The sequence below is a fragment of the Alligator mississippiensis genome, chromosome 10 (genome assembly GCF_030867095.1).
Source record: "Alligator mississippiensis isolate rAllMis1 chromosome 10, rAllMis1, whole genome shotgun sequence".
Classification (NCBI taxonomy): Eukaryota; Metazoa; Chordata; order Crocodylia; family Alligatoridae; genus Alligator; species Alligator mississippiensis.
In genome coordinates this window covers 27,322,142-27,341,123 of record NC_081833.1, presented here as the reverse complement: position 1 = coordinate 27,341,123, position 18,982 = coordinate 27,322,142, and the positions used below count along the sequence as shown (strand labels likewise).

The following is an 18,982-nucleotide window of genomic DNA, read 5'->3' as shown; positions in this document are numbered from 1 at the left end:
GGACTTGATTCTACTGGTCTCAGGCCCCTGGCTGGGCCTTTATAATTAACGATGCCCAGCAGGGCACCCAAAGCCTTATGGGTTAATTGCATGGCTCAGTAACCTCCTCTTTACCATGCCCCATGCCAGTGGTGATGCATAGGGGGTGCACGTGAACCCCCTGACAGCCAGTGTTCCCTGCTTAGGCGATGGGCAGTGGGGGCAAGCAGGAGCGCTGGTGCCCACCTCGAGAGTGCCAGCCAGGGAGTGGGAGCGCCAGGAGAAGCGCTGCTGGCACTTCCAGGTCGGCGTGATTGGCCATGGGGGAACCCCCACCCCGGTTGTTGACTGGCCACTGGAGGGACAGGCAAGTGCCCCGAGTCGAGAGGCTGCAATCACCCATGCCACATGCCTCACGAGTGTTACCAGTATGATGTCCCTTTGTTGGGGCTTCAGCCTCCTCAGCCTCTGCCCCTTCTAGGCCCACTGGATAGGACTTGGCTTCAAGGCACTAGCCTCCCCTGGCTCCTCTGTGTGTGTGCGCCCTCACTGGCATTGGGCCCTTGGCCCCTTTGTGGCTCACTTAGGGCTCAAGGCAATCAAGTGCCCTCCTGGGTACCAATGAGGTCTCCCCTACAGCCTGTTCCACAAACCACTGGTGCACATAACATAAATAATAACATGCAGCAGCCTTCTGCCCATTTAGGAATATAGGCCTCTACCAACCCGGTGTCCTGGGCTCCCCTGGGCAGGAGATCCTTCCCTGGTGGCAGCCAGGGAAAGACTGCCCCTACTAGCCCCAGCCCTGGGTTTAAATGCTCTCCTGGTACTGACTGCATCCAGTCACCAGCTGGCCAATTACCTCATTAGCCAATCATCCTGGCAACCTGCAGCTGTGGCACCCTGGTAATTTGCCCCATTTTGCCTTTTTATCTCTTGGGATGCGACACATCTGCAAAATTCAGACTGGTCTTGTAAGTGCCTCCAGCACATGCTTCAGCATGCTCACAATTAAGCACCTGGCTCCAGGAGAGTTACTCGGGAAATGTAATTAGGCTCTTGGACTCCCTATGCAGTTAATGGAAAAGGTTAAGCATCTCTGGAGGCCCAAGCCACAAAAACTACCATACTCCAGCATACTCAATTAATTACACGTTCATGTATTCGTGCCAAGAGTGCTTGACTTAGGGCTGCATGTTCAGAGCTGCCATCTACCTGAGATCCACAGCCTTGAGTCATCTTTTAAGAGAAGGTGCCTAACTATGTCAGGCTTAATTAGTTGGGGTGCTGCTGTAAATGTCTATCTTCTGCATTATACTATATGGCAACAGCAACAAACCAGAACTGGATGCTAGGATATCCTTAGCCTATAGGCTTCAAATCCACATCATCCACTTCCTAGGAGAATGTACTAACCATCAGGATATAGCAGTCACAGGTGGCCTCTCTTGATATTGGGCCACTGTTCAGTTAAGAATACATAAGTCATGGAACAAGAAGGAGAGAAACAAGAGATAGTCCAACCCCTCAATACAGTGTCTATAACACTCAGGTGAGGACGGGGGGGCAGGAAGGAGACCTGGGTGCTAGCCTGAACTCTCAGAATTGCAATAGAATCACATCTTACGCAGGGGTTAGGTTTTGAAGTCAGCGAATAAGGTGAAAATCACATAAGGTGAGAATATGCAACTATACATGGGGTGGGAAGGGGGGCGGAGCTTGAGTTTGCATGCAGCGCTGTGCTTAGAGCCATGTGGCCAGCAGCACCGGCGCAGCGCAGGGTGGTGGTGGGGATGGCTGCGTGCTGCCCAGCCACCACCATGCTGCCGCTGCCGCCTGGCCACACAGCTCCAGGCACGGCTCCATGGCAACAGCGGGAGGTTTTGGAGGCAGTGGCCGTCACCGCCATAATGGGCCTCCAGGTAAGCGGCAGTGCCACGTGCAAACCCAAGGTCTGCCCCCCGTCCCACCCCGTGTATAGTTGAATTTGCGCAAGTTAAATGCGCGTAAGATGCGACACGCCAGTATTTGTAGTTTTCATCCAATGACTGTCTAATGTAAGATGCATCAACAATCCTGGCAGCAAAGGCTGAAACTCAGATCTTCCTCTGAGCTTAGTGTCCTATTCAAACTATGGAGTCAGACACTCTCTTGCTTGCTCTGCTTCTGGCCCCTAGCTCTTGTATGCTTGGCTTCACAGTGGCCCCACTTCAGCAGGGCTCATTAAGTTAACCCCCAATCCAGACTATTTTATAGCCTGATGTTTAGGTTTCTCTTATGGGAGATGAAGTTTTGAAACTCCTGAGGAATGCCTAGGACCTATGTCTCCTGCTCCTGGCAACTGCTCCAACCTCCAGGCCCCAGGGGGACATACAACCAGTGGAGGGGGGCGTACCACCAGTAGAAGGGAGGAGCTATCACCAAGGAGGAGTACTCCTCCTTGGCCCGGGAGTGTAGGAAGGCTATTAGGAAGGCCAAGGTAGAGATGGAACTCAGGCTAGCATCCAGGATTAAGGACAACAAAAAGTCCTTTTTCAAGTACATTGAGAGCAAGAAGAGGGCACAAGGCAATGTAGGGCCCCTGCAAGACACAAATGGTAATCTTGGGGCTACGTCAGACACGAAAGATGATATTTTTAACAGTTTCTTTGCCTCTGTTTTCTTGAGGTAGGGACAATCTTGGGGATAGCTCTATCAGGCCTTCAGTCAGCACAGATGTAGTTAGGGATCTTCTGGAAGGGCTAGACATTTTTAAATCTGCAGTTCTAGATGCCCTCCACTCAAGGGTGTTGAGGGAGCTGGCAAGGGTCATTGCAGAGCCCTTGGCCCGGCTGTATGAGCATTCGTGGTCATCTGGCCAGGTGCCAAGGGATTGGAAACTGGCTAATGTAGTCCCAATTTTCAAGAAGGGGAGGAAGGAGGACCCAAGTAACTATAGGCCTGTAAACCTCACCTTGGTGCTTCGGAAGATCTTGGAGAGAATCATCAAGGAACACATCTGTGGGGGGCCTGCAGGGGAGATCATGCTCAGGGGCAATCAGCATGGGTTCATCAAAGGCAAGTCCTGCCAGACCAACCTGATTGCCTTTTATGACCAAGTAACTAAATCCTTGGATGATGGTGTCGCTGTGGATGTAGTCTTTCTAGACTTTAAGAAGGCCTTTGACACTGTCTCTCACCCCATCTTCATCAATAAGTTAAGCAACTGTGGCACTGATGCCTGCACAGTTGGATGGGTAAAAAATTGGCTGATGGGGTGCACCCAGAGAGTAGTGGTGGATGGGTTGTACTCAACCTGGTGAGATGTGAGCAGTGGGGTACCCCAGGGCTTGGTCCTTAGGCCCGCACTGTTTAACATCTTCATCAGCAACTTGGACGAGGGGGTGGAAAACACACTGTCCAAATTTGCTGATACCACTAAGATGTGGGGCGAGGTGGACACACTTGAAGGGGGAGAAAGGCTGCAACTAGATTTAGACAGACTACAAAAGTGGGCAGATGAGAATAGGATGGGGTTCAACATAGATAAATGCAGGATGCTGCACCTTGGGAGAGGGAATCCACAGCATACATACAGGCTGGGGAGTTCCCTTCTTGAAAGCACAGACAGAAAGGGATCTTGGAGTCATTATTGACTCCAAGATGAACATGAGCCATGAATGCCATACCTTGTCATGCATCCAAAGGTGCATCTCAAGCTGGTCCAGAGAAGTGATATTCCCCCTCTATGCGACTTTGGTCAGGCCGCAGTTGGAGTACTGCGTCCAGTACTGGGCGCCGCACTTCAAAAGGGATGTGGCCAGCCTGGAGAGGGTTCAGAGGAGGGCCACATGCTTAGAGAGAGGGCAAAAGGACAGGCCCTATGAGGAGAGACTGAAGGACCTGAACCTGTGCAGCCTCAGCAAGAGGAGGCTGAGGGGGGACCTGGTGGCTGCCTACAAGCTCATCAGGGGAGATCAACAGCAAATAGGCAGAGCCCTTTTCTCCCCAGCACCACCTGGGGTGACAAGGAACAATGGTAATAAGCTGATGGAGAACAGGTTTAGGTTAGAGATCAGAAGGCAGTATTTTACAGTTAGTGTGGCCAAAATCTGGAACCAACTTCCCAGGGAAGTGGTCCTTGCCCCTACCTTGGGCATATTCAAGAGGAGGTTGGACGATCACCTGTCTGGGGTCTTGTGAACCCAGCATTCATTCCTGCTTGTGGCAGGGGGTCAGGCTAGATGATCTGTTCAGGTCCCTTCTGACCCTAGCTACTATAAATCTATTAAATAAAAAGGTGGGAGGCAACATTTCCTCCAATGGTTTCCAGTAGAAGTAATGATGGCTACTTTGCCTTGTACTGAACTCGCTGATGTGGTTGTCTGGCATATTCTGAGTGCACACACAACAGATCTGGTTCCTTCAAGGGACTTAGGCAGAACTCAGGTATTACTGGGCTCATCTACACATGCGCTTTACTGAGCATTAGACTAACCTACCGTGCAGTAAAGTGTCACTGTCTACAAATAAGCAGCAATTACTGCACATTAGATTAATTTAAAGTACCATTTGATAGTACTGACAGATACAGGTCCTAGCAAATGGTGCTTTAAACTAATGTGCCTCAACGCACGTGTAGAAGGTAACATCAGCTTAACATCAGAAGACTTGTGGTTCAAGCGCCTACATTGAACACCTTCAAGAGCAAACTGGATGCTTATCTTGCTGGGATCCTATGACCCCAGCTGACTTCCTGCCCTTTGGGCAGGGGGCTGGACTCGATCTTCCGAGGTCCCTTCCAGCCCTAATGTCTATGAAATCAGGTGCAGTCTGTGCCCAGTCAGCCACATCAGCAGGGTGCTGAGCCACATGGCTGGCAGCTTCTCCAGCCACGTGGCCCGGGCAGCTCTTCAGCTTCCTGATGCTGGCTCCAGGACCCCTGGCCTGACCCCTGGGGCTAAGTACACAGTCAAAAAGCCTGAGGCTGAATCGATTCAATCTAGGCAGCTTTTTCTAAGCAGCATAGATTGAACTGATAACCACCTGAGCTAATGTTCAGTTTTCAATTGGAAAAGGCAGGGGGAAGCCTGCATTGACCCAGGCCAGAAGACAGGGGCCACTAGAATGCATCTCCCAGCCTGCTGGCCATTGCCAGCCCAGCCAAGTGTCCCCAAACCACTGCTGTCCCCACACAGGAGCTTAAGAAGCTCCCTGTCCAGGTGCTAGCCCACCTAGGGGGTGGAGCCTCCCAACCCAGGCAGCCCTGGGGAGCTGAGGGAAATTCCCCCTTTCCAGCTGCTGATTGCTTCACCAGCTGCCACAGGAGGAAGGAGTCCCCCAGGCCAGGTGCCTATCCATGTAGCCCAGCATGGGACCAGGGAGCCTCCACCTTGGGGGGCTTCCTCCCACCACAGCCCAGGGTCCTCCAGGCCATGGCAGCCCCAGGGAGCTAAGGGGAATTCTTCTCCTCCCCAACATCAACCCCTTGCCTTAGCCCCTGAAAGTCTCAGGGATAGTCCAGGGAGCGGAAGGAAATTCCTCTGGTTCCATGCATTCGTTTTGCCTCAGACTCACAGCAGCTAATGCTAAACCAGCTGTGGAGGAACAGGAGAATTTCCCGCCACTCCCTGAAGCTGCCTGAGACCCACAGGGGCTAAGGCAAGCAGCAATGCCATTTGGAAAAATAATTCCCCTCAGCTCCCTGGGGCTGCACTGGGCTGTGGTGGGGGGAAGCCCCCCAAAGCATGGGTGACCTGGTTCCCCCATGCAGGGCTGCATGGGTAGGCACCTGGCCTGGAGGACTCCTTCTTCCTCTCTCCTGTGGCAGCCGCTGAAGCAAAAAATCAGCAGCTGGGAAGGGGGAGGGGGAAAGGAGAGGGCTGCCAGGGTCTGAAAAGCCCCCACCACAGGGGCTTTCCTTCCCCCCACATGCTGTGTAGACCCTGGTTAGGAGGGCCTGGGGGTCTGTTCTCCTGCTCCCCAGTCCCTACGGGCTGATGGACACAAGCAAGAAGCAAATTAAGGAGCAGAGGGGCGAGGCAGTCCCTGCTCCACTGGAGCAAGCAGCATAGCCCAGGGCTGCAAAGCATCCTGGGATGCTGGGGGACTGAGTTAACTTGAACTAGGAAGGGAACTGGAACAGAAGGTCCATAAACTGGTTTGACCTAAATCAGTTAAGTCTGATACTACATCCAACCAGGTTTATCTTAAACCAGTTTTGGCAATTTTGAAAGTGGTTTATGTGCACTGAACTTCTGTTCTGTTACAGTTTAAACCAGTTTCTGATCACTTAAACCAGTTTGTATGTAACTTCTGCCCCTAGCCCAAGAGTTTGAGGAAAACAGGTACTAATAGAGAGCAAAAAAGTTTTAAACAGTATGAACAAGAACCGATCCCTTTTTTACTTGGTCAGGCTCCACTTGTACTGTTTTAAGTCTTAATTCACCTGTCCTCCAAGAACTCTTTCAGTAAAAACACAAAATGAAAATCTGATATTTCTAATGTTAAAAAAAAAATAAAAAAAAATCAAGCACATAATAATTTTTTTTTTTTTTAAATACTTTGAAATCAGTTTCAGGCCTAAAGCAGAAAAAGGTCAATATCCCATGATTCCCTCCTTACATATTAGTTTTAATTATAGAACTCCATTTGAATAAATTCTAGTGATCTACAACATAAAGACTGGTGTTTAGACAGGACATTTAGTTATGAATCAGCAGTCTACAAGGACCTACAGAACTTACTTATACTTTTCATTGATGTTGGAGATCCTCCAGGCATTGTTCATATCAAAACCCATGCGTTCAACTTCATTTTTAAACCTTGATGTTACATGCTCCCCTGGGCATCAAAGACAAAGAGAAGAAATAAATGAGAAACACAAGGCAAGGTTTCCATTTTGCAAAACAGGAAAAGAAAGATACTACTTATCCTAGTTAAAAACAGAAAAAAGGCAATACGCAACAGAAAAGCCACATACCTTTTGTAGCCCCATTTTAAAAAACCTTTATCAAGCCAGCACACTATGTCTAAAATGGCCCTTGGCAATTGCCTCTCCACAAAACAAAGAATCAATAAAAAGATCTAAAAAAATTATCATACTTACACAGACATACAGGAAACACAATATTGTTGAGTAAAGAGCAGCCCATATCCAAACATATTAGATAAACTAAGTGTTATTAAGGGTGTGGACAGATGAAACATGTATACCAAGTAAGTGTTTTTAAGTGGGTTTAAAAAAAGAAACACAGACAAATGATACACACCTTAAAATGGTATAACTCCCAACTAGTCTGTTAAAAATTTAGCCTGGGATGGATCAGGGCTAAAACTGTTTCATCTTAAAATATACTGATACAGGGTTCATCTGTCTGTGTCCTCTCTACAGGCGGTGGCTGCTCTGGACTCCTTTCTGACTTTGACTTCTGAGGGCATGGGGTGTAGATGCAAATTAGATGCAAAGACACAACACTACTTTTTTGTGCTGGACAACTCACTTTCACATATCAGCCTATTCAACCACAACCCCAGAATATCCCACTCAGAATAGTCACATAGTTCTCTTTGGCACCAAGGAACAAGAGAGCTCTGATGAGACTGACATTGCCCAGTCCCAGTCACTTTTACCACCAGCATCCAATAGGTAGTCTTCCCACACTTAGCCTGCTGAAATCGTTCTGCCTCACATTTCAACAAGGCAGGAGTAGGATTATTTCTCCCTAACTCAGAACCTCAACACTCAAAAGAACTCCCAAATAAGCTTCTAGAGCTCCATCTTCGGCCACTACTCAGCACCCCTCCCTCTTGTGAAGTAATTTCCCCATTCCTTGAGACTAAACTAAGCCAACATGTCAGCAAGCAAAAACCCAACCAGAAGGCTAGCATTGAGAGGGTCCAGAGGACGGCTATTTGCATGGTCAAGGGGCAGCGGGGCAGGCCCTACGAGGAGAGGCTAAAGGGCCTAAACCTATTCAGCCTCCACAAGAGAAGGCTGAGAGGAGATCTGGTGGCCATTTACAAACTCACCACAGGGGGACCAGCAAGAATTGGGGGAGGCTCTGTTCCCCTGGGCACCACCTGAGGTTACTAGGAATAATGGCCACAAATTGTCAGGGAGAAGGTTCAGGTTGGACATCAGGAGACATTACTTTACAGTTAGGGCTGCCAGGCTCTGGAATAGGCTCCCAAGTGAGGTGGTACTCTCTCCTACCTTGGGGGTCTTCAAGAAGAGGCTGGATAGATATTTGACTGGGATGATATCAAGGCTCCCGCAGTGAAGGAAGGAGTGGGGCTGGTGCTGGGGCAGGTGCTTCCCAGCTGGGGCAGGGCACAGGATGGAGCCGCAGCTCCTTGGGAGGGTACCGGGGGGGGAGGGGGGAAGCTCCCGCCACTGCACGCAGCCCAGGAGAGCATGGGGACGGGGTGCATGTCCCTGGATCTGCACATGGGGTAGGATGGGCTGCCACTGTGGGCTAGGGGATGCGTCGGCTTCTTCCAGGGGCAGGGGGAATGATGGGCTGCACTAGGAGCAGGGGCTACGGTGAATTTTGGGGTGGCTGCAGCCCCCCCCCCCCCCCCCCCCGCCAAAACCCTCACCCAGCACTGCTACTGCCTGCCCTGAGCACAGCACTCCCATGGTGCACACAGCAGTGGGAGATGCCTCCTCCCCATGCACCCTGGATCAGCCACAGCTCTGTCCTGTGCCCCACCCTGGCTGGACAGCGCCTGCTCCAGCCCCAGCCCCCGCCCCGGCCCCAATCCCTCCCTCACCAGAGGGGCCCTAATCTGCCCCACGCCCCTTCCCTTCGCCCCTTCCCCCACAACAGGCTTATCAGTTGGACTCTGCTGCTCTCTATGCTGCCAGGCTATGCTCCTGGCCGCCTGCATGCTGCACTGTGGCTGCGCACATGCATGCAGCATTTATCAGCCACATCAGACACAAAAAGCCAATTGCCAGTACTCTCAATTTTCCTCAAACCAGTGCCGATATGATATGGGACCGATGTATTGGTGCACCTCTAGGAAGAATTACTTTCCTTGAGTTGCAAGTGACACTCCTGTTAACACAACTCAATATGCTGGAAAAAAAAAACAACAAAAAACCAAACCAAACCAAAAAAACCAAACCCCCAACAAGAGCACACTCTTGGCTCATATTCCACTTATGGTCTCTGTACGTCACAGAAAAAGCAGGGAAGGCACTTGTATGTCTCAGCCCCAATAGTTGAGTTGTTGGGACACTTACCCATGAAACCAGGGTTCTAGGGCTGTATCACCCAGAGGAGTTTGAATCTATGTCCCCTCCAACTACCCAGTACAGTGCACTAACCACCATACCACAAGTTATGTATTACCCAGTCCCTCCTCCAACATGCCTTTTGAAGCTGAACCACTACACCCTGCATTGGATAAAACAGACAGGGGCTGCATCTACAAGAGACACTGACTGCTCAGTAGCCCAAGACTACTGTGCAGTAGTGTCACGTGGCAGAAACTGTGATGCGATGATACTGCATAGTAGTCTAGGGCTACTGCAGTCAGCGTCACAAAAAAGCTGTTCGTTGGTGCTACTGTGTAGTAACTTGGGTTATGACTGCACAGTCAGCATCTCATGTAGATGCAGCCAAAGAGCAGTGGGAAAGTTTCCACCTTATTGGTAAGAAGGGTTCAGGCTAGAAGATTCAGGGATTTTGCCTATTCAGAATGGCAGCAGCTCACTCACTGAGCCACATACAGTCCAGCTTGTTCTTTTCCTCCTGGCCTCACATATCTTCTTCTCTTGGCTGTTCGAGACCAACTTTAAAATGAGTGCTGAGGAGGGACTTAAAGAACACCTAACTTAGTGATTATCAACCATTTCTGCTTCAAGGACCACCTCAATAATTTCTCTCAATTTTGCAGCACCCCAACTGAAAATCACTGAGGTGGATCTGAATTCAGAAAAAATATGGAGGGGGACCTTGAGGCTTAAGAAGTTAAGAAGCACTGATCTAGCTGAACCCACTTAAAGGTGGCAGAGACAGGACCTCACATGGCTGTGCCCTGCTCTATCTACTGCCTGCCTACTCCCCACCTCTGGTTCGTCTCCCACAGAGCTGCTCCTACGGGAGTTTGGCATGGTGGTAACCACTCATGGCCTCTCCCACCAGTCTCAGGAGTGTAGGAGAAGTGGAAGGGACAAGCCAGGCTGCAAAGTGCAGCTTTGTCTGTGCATCTGCCTGCCAGTTTGCAGCACAGTGCACTGCTGGGACAAGAGGGTGCCTGGGGACAGGGAAGGGTGAGGGAAGGCAGAAGAAATAGTGTCAGTGTTGGTGTAGCCAGCCAGAGGTGTTGGTGTAGGCTGCCCGACGGGGAAGTAGAGCATTTATCTTACACAGGCGAGGTAGTGCAGCATCTCTTCTGGGATTTCAGGGAATCCTGGTTGAGAATCGTTGGCCTAACCTGTGGTTGATGTGCTATACTAGGAAATATGCTACATTGAAAAGATTAAACCCCCTCTGGGTAAAGGGGGAACTTTAACCCAGGTTTTTTACTTCCTGGGCAAGTGGTCTAACCACTCAGCTACTTGGGCTGAAGCATAGAAATGCCTTCCTCCATCATCTCTAGCAGCTAGTCGTGGGGTTTTTTTACTGGCTACAATTTTGTGACTTGTGCACATATATTAGGCATGCATACATACACCTGCCTCAGTAGCCTACTGCCTCATGCGCAGCATACATATGTATGCTTTCATGTCCACAATGCAAGGGTAACAGCATCTAAGTGCCGAAAATGCCATGTATGCGACTGAAAAACTGCCATTTAAGTGCATAAAAGGTAATAGAATTCTACTCTGCAAACCCATCCAAATTTTGCCAAATGTGAATAATGAACAAAAATCAGTATAAAGGAAGGCCAAAGAGATTAGCTTTCTCATTTCTAAGTGAAAGAAAAGGGACTTTTCCCTACCCTCCTTTTTAAGACACAAGGGCCAGATCTAATTTAGTCTGAATGGCGCCTAAATGGGACTCGCACAGAATTTGAGTGCCTAAGTTCCAAAGAGCAATCCATTTTGGCTCTGCTCCACAAGACAGCCACAAAAGCAGGACCAAGCAAGTGAATGGAGGTGTTTAAAGTTCAGAATGAGTCAAGAACTTCTGTTCTGGAGAGGGGCAGGAGTTCAGGCACACTCTTGTGCCTTATTTTTTTTACCAACTGACTATAGGCATCTCCAGACTTTCTGGATCACTCTTTGAAGGCACATCCCTCTCCCCATTCTCTGTACAGAGCATCTAGATGCTTAAATTCAGTCCAACTCTTCAGTGGAGCCTATATCTCCTCATTAATGGTAAAGGGATATTGAATATGAAAATATAATCAAACTGGATTTCTCTCTCAGGACAAGACCCCCAGATTTTGGGCAGTGGGATGCATAAATGCCTCCAAGACCAAATTTGTTCTGCCCTCTATAGCCTTGAAGTATCCTTCCACAGCACAGCTGGAAAAGAGGAAGTATGTTCAAAATAAATCTGTATGGCAGCTCTCTCAGCCCTTTTGGCCCTATTTATTCTTGGCCTCACAATTCCTTCATCAAGTGAACTCCATTCAGAATTGCCAACTGTACTCCTTGTTTTACACAGATCAGGCATCATTGTAAACTGAGCTGTATAAGGAAAATCCTTTGATTTTTTGAACAACTTTTACTTAATGTTGTGCAACAGTGGACGCCTAGCAGACTCAAGCAAAGCTTTCAGTAGCTTTCTTTATGCATTCAATTTCTGAGTTTATTGTATTTCACGTTGTAACAGAGAGCCCTGGGCTCTCTGTTACTTCAAGAGGAAAAGCAGCCCAGCCAGGGAGCTCTGCAGGCTAGGAAGGGTCAGCAGCTGCTGTTTCCCAGGGCAACAGGGCTAATGAGGCACTTAGCACCCAGCCCCTGACTGGATGTAGGAAGGGACCTGGGAGCATATAAACCCAAGGCTGGGGCTGGCAGGGGAGTCTCTGCCCAGGAGATCCACCCAAGGATGCTGGCTAGTGGCGGATTTACTGTGAAACAAAGTGTGCGGTAGCACGGGACCTGCAATTACGGGGGGGATGGCCCCCAGTCCCCAGCCAGGGAGCCTCCCACATTTGGTTTGTGGCCTTCCCTCCTGCCCAGCGGGTTGTGGGCTTCTTCAGCAGAAATTACAGCCACCGCCCATTCCCCCGTGGACGTGCTGTGGGGCGGGAGGCGGGGCCCTGCATCCTGTTTAGATCAAAAGGGCCCCACTGTCTGTAAATCCGCCACTGATGCAGGGCTGTTTCGCTGCCTACAGGAACAGGGAGGCTCAGAGAACCTGCCAGGTATCCTGGCTAGGAGGCATGCTTTTCTTGGGATAAATGTTTCCCCTCTTAAAGGGGCAGAGGGCTGTTTTCCTTGTTTATGTTACAACCCTGGGGCTTATGATTTACATTACACTTTCTACTGGTGGTTTGGGATGAGGCTGGAAGGGGAGGCACAGAGGCCTCATTAATGCCCAGAGGGCATTTGACTGCCTTGAGCCCTGCTGGGGGCAGGCTCAAACACAGTTGCACAGGGGCCAAGTGCCAGAGAGCGTGCAACTGCACAGGGGTCTGGGGCCTTGCAGACAGGGACCAGGGGTCCGGTGACAGAAGGGACAAAGAGAGCCAGAGCCTCAAAGCTAAGTCCAATCCAGTAGGCCCAGGCTAGAAGGCCTAGCTAGATTAAAGGGGCAAAGGTTGAGGAGACCAAAGCTCCACAGAAGGAACAATGTTTCTACAAGACCTGTGAGGTATGGGGAATGGTAAAGGGGAGGACTTGGAAGCACGCAATTAGCCCTTAAGGCTTTGGGTGCCTTGTGTTGCATATGAAAACTATGAAAGCTTAGACAGCGTCTGTTGCACAAAAATACAAGACAGTGGCTGCAGCAAGACTGGGTTGAGGTAACAAGACTGCCACAAGAAAATCAAACTCCACTAATGGATTGCAACCCATTAGGTGCAAGAGTAGAGTGCTTGTGGTACCCAATACCAGATCCATGCCGTAAGATAATAATAGTCATAACAATCCTCAACCTGCTACCACACCTGAGAAGTGATGGTTAAAAGTATTGGCACAGACCTAACACACTCACTACATATATGTAACAAGACTCAGAGCAAGTCAGAAAGAGAAACCTACAAACTACAATTACATATCAATTAAACTAAGTTTCACTAAAGAAAACAAACGAACTAAAATATCCACTTAAAAGGAAAGCCTGTAAGAAACAAGAATAAGCCAAGGTGCATTGAAAACATGACTAAATATATCCTGGTTAACATGTTCCCCTTTGATTAAGATCTATTTCCCAAAGCAAACATCTAAATTCTGTCTAAAGTTTTATGCATAAGTCAGTCTACTAACTTTATTTAACCCAAAACTAACTCACCCTTATTGTCCCCAGTGGCCTTTTATCCTCACCTTGCATTTGCAGAATAGGTGGTCAGTCTCTAAATGCTTATTGTGCTAAACCAGTGTGTATTCTCCTGAAACTCGCACCTATTGTATCCAACGGTCTCTGATCTTCACTATCTGCATGAGCCATTTGATGCACTTATATATTAGGCTCCAACATTAAAATAAACTACTGAAAAATAGTATTCTGTGATCAACTTCCTAAAGGTATCTCATTCAATCAAAACCCATCCTATTTGATTCCAAACTGATCAAAAGCTTGCAAACTTAACAAACAGGATACAATTGTAATATGTTAATTCTAGCCTTGCCTGCTTTTTTTGGACTTCGATTAACCAACTCTCAAGAAGGAATGCTTTGAAGCTATACAACTAAAACAGTACAAAAAACAAGACAGAACTGTCAACAAGATGTGTGCAGTCCAGGAAAGACCCAAGAAGCCATCCTGTACCACCCAGTCAAAAGTGAAGGATCCACACTGTGAGGCTGTACAAGAACTGCTTCCTGCCTGCATTGGGTAAAGATCTCTGTGCAGCTAAGATAATACTAAGAACTGATAGCTCATTTTATATTGGGAAAGAGTCTTTTTCTGCCATTTAGTTTTGTAACTTGTTGGTAGTTATTAAAGCAAGCCTTTCTGCTATTCATCGACTGAGTGTTGTGTCAATTCATAAAGCAGTAGGTTAAAAATTTGGTGTCTAAGTGCAACACCCTGTTGAGCACAGTTGACTACACTAGTAGGGTGCTGGGAACCCTAGTGGGACTGAGGCCTAGCAAAGGCCTGTGGGCAGCCTCCCTATATATTATAATTACATCAAGGCATGGCAGATGAGACAGGAGGATAAGCTTTTTTAATAAGTGTACCCCCAGCACCTCCCTTTTTTAGTAAATGTACCCCCCCTGGGGGGGGCAGGGCTGGGAGGGTGGCAAGCGGCTGGACACCGAGCGGGGGAAGGAGGGGCTGCCAAGCAGCGGAAGCACAGCGTCTGTGCAGCCCTGCTCTTGCCCCGCCCCAGCCCTGCTCCTGTGAGGCAGAGGCACAGGGTGGCAGCACTAGGTCCCCTCCCACCCCCATGTACCTCCTGGAACCTTTCAAAGTACCCCCAGGGGTATGTGTACCCCCGGTTGACAACCCCTGCCATAGGGGCAGAGAAGGGCACAGTTGCATAGCCACCACAGGGCATCACAGCCACCCTGGGACCCCAACTTATTACACACACAGAATAAAATAAGTTATAAACTCTCTATTGCCATCTCCGATAGTAAAACGAAAACAATTCAAACAAAAAACCAAAGAAACAGATGTTCAATCATACTCAGGTTTTTTTTAGATTTCATACATTTCAACAGAGAATGTGGTTTTTGATTTCTTCTAACCCAGCAGGTAAGGAATTAGTTATTGAGATTGTGAAATACCTAAATTCCTACCATCCAAAGCCTCTACTCAATTTATCCTTTAGCTCTTTGGAAAAGAATAGAAATATGTTTTGTAGATTGGTTCTTGTAATTCTCAACTATTCACTGTAATATGAAACTTCCGATTCTCTAGTCTCCTTACGAAATGAAACTTCAGCCTTAATATTCTTGTCCATTTCTTTAACTCTGAGTTAAGCTAGATCAGGAGCACTCAGCCCACGGGCCAGATCTGTGGCCCTGCATGCTTAGATAGGGCCCACATGACAGTGTGGGGCCCAATACCGGTGTGTGGGTCATGTGGAGCGACACAAGGTCCTGGGGCCCTGATCCCAATGTGTGGAACCAGGCAGAGGTGGCACAGGGTTCCAAAGCCCCAGTGCTGGTGCATGGGGCCAGGTGGGGGTGATACAGGGACCTGGAGCCACAATCCTGGCACATAGATTCATAGATTGGTAGTTTTGCATGAGATGCAACGGTTAATGCATGCCAGTGTGTTGTTTGCCCTGCTAGCCACAGCATCGCACTGTCAGGTCATGTTCATGCAATGGTTGATCACTACCCCTAGGTCCCCTTCAGCTGTGGTAAAAGTCAAATTATTGCCATCGGGCCTGTAGGTATGTTGGGGATTGTTTGCCCCCAGATGGAGCACCTTGCACTTCTGAGTGTTGAGCTTCATCTGGTTCTGGTTCGCCCAACTCTCCAGCCTGTCCAGGTCTGCCTGTATCTGCAACCTATCTTCTGGCATGACTATGCTCCCCCATAACTTGGTGTCATACGTGTCAGAGCTGATTTGGATCAGTGCCTCGACGCAGCGGAACTTTCTAGCACAAGGCACGGTAAGGCAGGGGAAGTCTCGGCATGGTGAAGAGTTCCGGCATGGATAGAGTTCCCGCCGAGGAAATGCAGATTTGCATAATATGATTGGCCGATGTTAAATTATTCCCACATGGCGGCTGGCAATTGGCTTGCTAGCCGTATAAAAGGTTAGGGGCGTTTCCGCCCTAGTTGGAGAACTCCGCGATTCCCCCTGGAGTGGAACTCCGGCAGTTTGATCACCTGCCAATGCCTCCCCGTCGGCGAAGCCTTGCGACATATCCTCCGTGTTGCATGCCCGAGTTAGACCCGAGCTACCCGGTCTACAAGAGCTCCTCGATTAGCGACTAGAGATTAGAATTGTTGCAACCACAATTGCCTGTGCTGTATATGACTCTACAGTGTAAGTAAAGCCATCTCTGTTTTTTCCAATTGATACGTGTCTCATCTGTGTCTAATTCCACTCCGGTGATAGAGAGTACCCATCTGCCCGCCACGGGATCGCAGCTGCAACCCCAGCTAGCGTTCCCGAAGATTCCCGGTCCTTGATCCCCCCTCGGCCCCCAAAATACGCAAACTTGGCCAGTGAGCTTTTCACCCCCACATCTAAATCACTGATAAAGATGTTGAAAAGCACCGATTCAAGCATGGACCCCAAGGGACACCACTAGCCTCTTCTCCCCAGGGTGACAGATCCATTCATGAGAACTATCTGGATCCTACAGTTCAGCCAGTTTTCTACCCACTGAACTGTTGAGCAGTTAAGCCCACAATCTTCCAATTTTTTTCCACAAGGATATCATGGGATACTAGATCAAAAACCTTTTAGAAGTCTAGGTATACATCTACCACGTCTCCCATCTCCAGGTGCTGAGAGACCTGTTCGTAGAAGGAGATGAGATTGGTAAGACAAGACCTGCCTGCAAGAAAGCCATGCTGGCTGTCATTCAGAATCTTACCCTCAATGAGCGTATTGCATAGCTTCTTTAATGGGTTCTTCCAGGACTTTCCCTGGGATGTAGGTTAGGCTGACTGGCCTATAGTTGCCTGGGTCCTTCCTCTTCCCCTTCTTGAAGCTGGGCACAAGGGTGGCCCTCTTCCAATCCTCAGGGATCGCCCCTGTGTGCCACGATTTCTGAAACAGTTTTGCAAGGGGTTCTGTAGTGACCTCAGCCAGATCCTTCAGCACTCTCAGGTGAAGTCCATCTGATCTTGCTGACTTATGTCTAGCTTTTCTAGTTGGTTTTGTACCAGCTCAGCATCCACAGTGGGAAGGCTATCATTCCCACCATGCCACCTGTGATCCTTATCTTACTTGTCTTTCCCCTTGGTCCCCTGAAATACCAAAGCAAAGTGAGCATTCATGAGTTCAGTTTTTTCCTGAGTGTTCGTTACCAGCTGTCCCGAGGTGTTAAGCAGGGGCCTTACATTTCCCACAGAAGGAAAACAACACTTGCAGTAGTGGGACATTTGACAGTGCCCTTGTCCCCCTGCTTTACCTGTAGGTTAGGGTGTTCTTGCTGTTTTGGAGCAACATTCCTTGTACCTGTGTGACAGGGTTGGTTGTGTAGTTTTAGAAGTAGATCAGACAAGCATTTGTATGACATAGTTTGGGTAGGAATGATTCTGCCTTGAGCAGAAGGTTGGATTACATAACTTCCTAAAATCCCTTCCAACTTTACTTCTCTATGATTCTGTGAAATGTTACTTATAGTTAACTGGAAACTGTTTATAAATACAGTACTGTTCAATATTCCATTTTTCTGATGGAGTGATTGTTCTCCTGGCAGTGACTAACTCATGGCTTTGTTGTTTAAATGAAGCCCTTGTAGCGGATACGTTTCAGGAATGGTGGAAGAAACCTTAACAAATATAGTTTGTAGTAATCCCATACACTTCTTAAATACTTGGAGATCTCCAATGAAACCTGTTATAAAATTCCAGTTACCAATAGCGTTTTCTATAAGTCAATTTTACCTTCACATGCTTAAAGCTGTACCTACATAGCTGTACAATGGTCGTCGTGTACATTTTGGATTCCGTGTAGTTAATTCAAGCTGCGCATCCTTACTGAGCATGCTCTCCTGGGTGAAACAGAACTGCTCAGACATGCAGGTAAGGGTAAGTCCCAAAATGTAGTCCCTGGACCTTTCCCCAGTGGGGCAGAAACTATCCCAGTAAATTTTAAGATTCAGTGGACCAGTTTCAAGTGGAGAGTTGGAGACTACTCTGAGAAATGCCTACTCCAAGTGCCCTAACCACTAGTCTACAAGTTAGAGAGCGACTACATTGGGGTGGGCAAAATATGGCCCATGGGCTGGAACCGGCTCACCAAGGGATTTTTCTCTGGCCTGCAACAGGTCCCTTGGCCCTGCCCAGCACAGGTGCAGGGCGCAGCCTGGGCTGTGACACATGCAGGTGGTCCTGCTGCCCCTGGGTACACACTGGGGCTGTGGTGGTACAATGGCCAGACTCTGCTTCTTAGCAGCCCAGCAGCAGCAGCTCCTTCCAGCTGCCACTCCTAGTGTCACCGCTGCTGCTGGCCCTGGCCCTGCTGCCTGGGCACCCCGGCCAGTCCACCCTGTACCCACCACTGGGACCACAGATGGAGAGGGCGGGCAGGGACCTTGGAAAAGGATGGGTGGGCCAGGGCCAAGGCCAGGTCAGAGCCACGAAGCACTCCCTGCACAGTGTTTTGCGACCAGCCCGACCCAGGAGGGAGGCACAGCACACACCCATGACCTAGCCCTTGCTGCCCCCATCCCAGCACAGGTATGTGCAGGCAGCCCCCATACAGATGCTGCAGAACAGTGCAGCCTGGCAGCACAGGGCAGGCCTGATGGATCATGACCAGATTAGGGAGTCACCTGACCCAAAAGTGGCAGCACGCCAGGTCATATAAACCCATCATCTGGAGGATGACTGGATTCACTCTGAGCCCCTAAAGCAGACTCCCAATCCTTTTTTGAACATCAAGGTGTGGCAGGTGAGCAACAGGGTAGGGCACCCCAAGAGATAAGAGTGAGCAGGAACCCTGTGTCCACCAGAGAGTGCTACCACACCACTGGGCACAGGCCTTGTTACACTGCCAAAAATTACCAATTTGTTGCTATGCATTTGCTAGTGGCATGTGAAGGTGAAATATGATTTAGCCCAAATGTCTGTCTGTGGCTTACTAATGATATATTTGATAACAGGCTAGCAATCCAGAAGATTTTCAGGTAATTGTCTTCCTGGTTCCAAAATCCCAATATGCTTACACATTTCACATACATTAACCAGCTTCCTCAAAATGACAAATTCTGTGGTTTTGACCTGGTGATGCTTCACAATATTTCAATCACCACTTCCACA

At 48.9% G+C, this 18,982-nt stretch overlaps 1 protein-coding gene across 5 annotated transcripts in view; it reads right to left on the bottom strand.

The window, feature by feature from the left end:
• Positions 1-18,982, bottom strand: part of MTMR3 (myotubularin related protein 3) — a 208,261-nt gene that overhangs the window by 64,606 nt on the left and 124,673 nt on the right. For all 5 annotated transcript variants that reach the window (XM_059713592.1, XM_019493674.2, XM_019493673.2 and 2 more), the window contains exon 8: positions 6,705-6,801. In XM_059713592.1, coding sequence (XP_059569575.1) covers positions 6,705-6,801 — 97 coding nt within the window. The remainder of the gene's footprint in view (positions 1-6,704; positions 6,802-18,982) is intronic.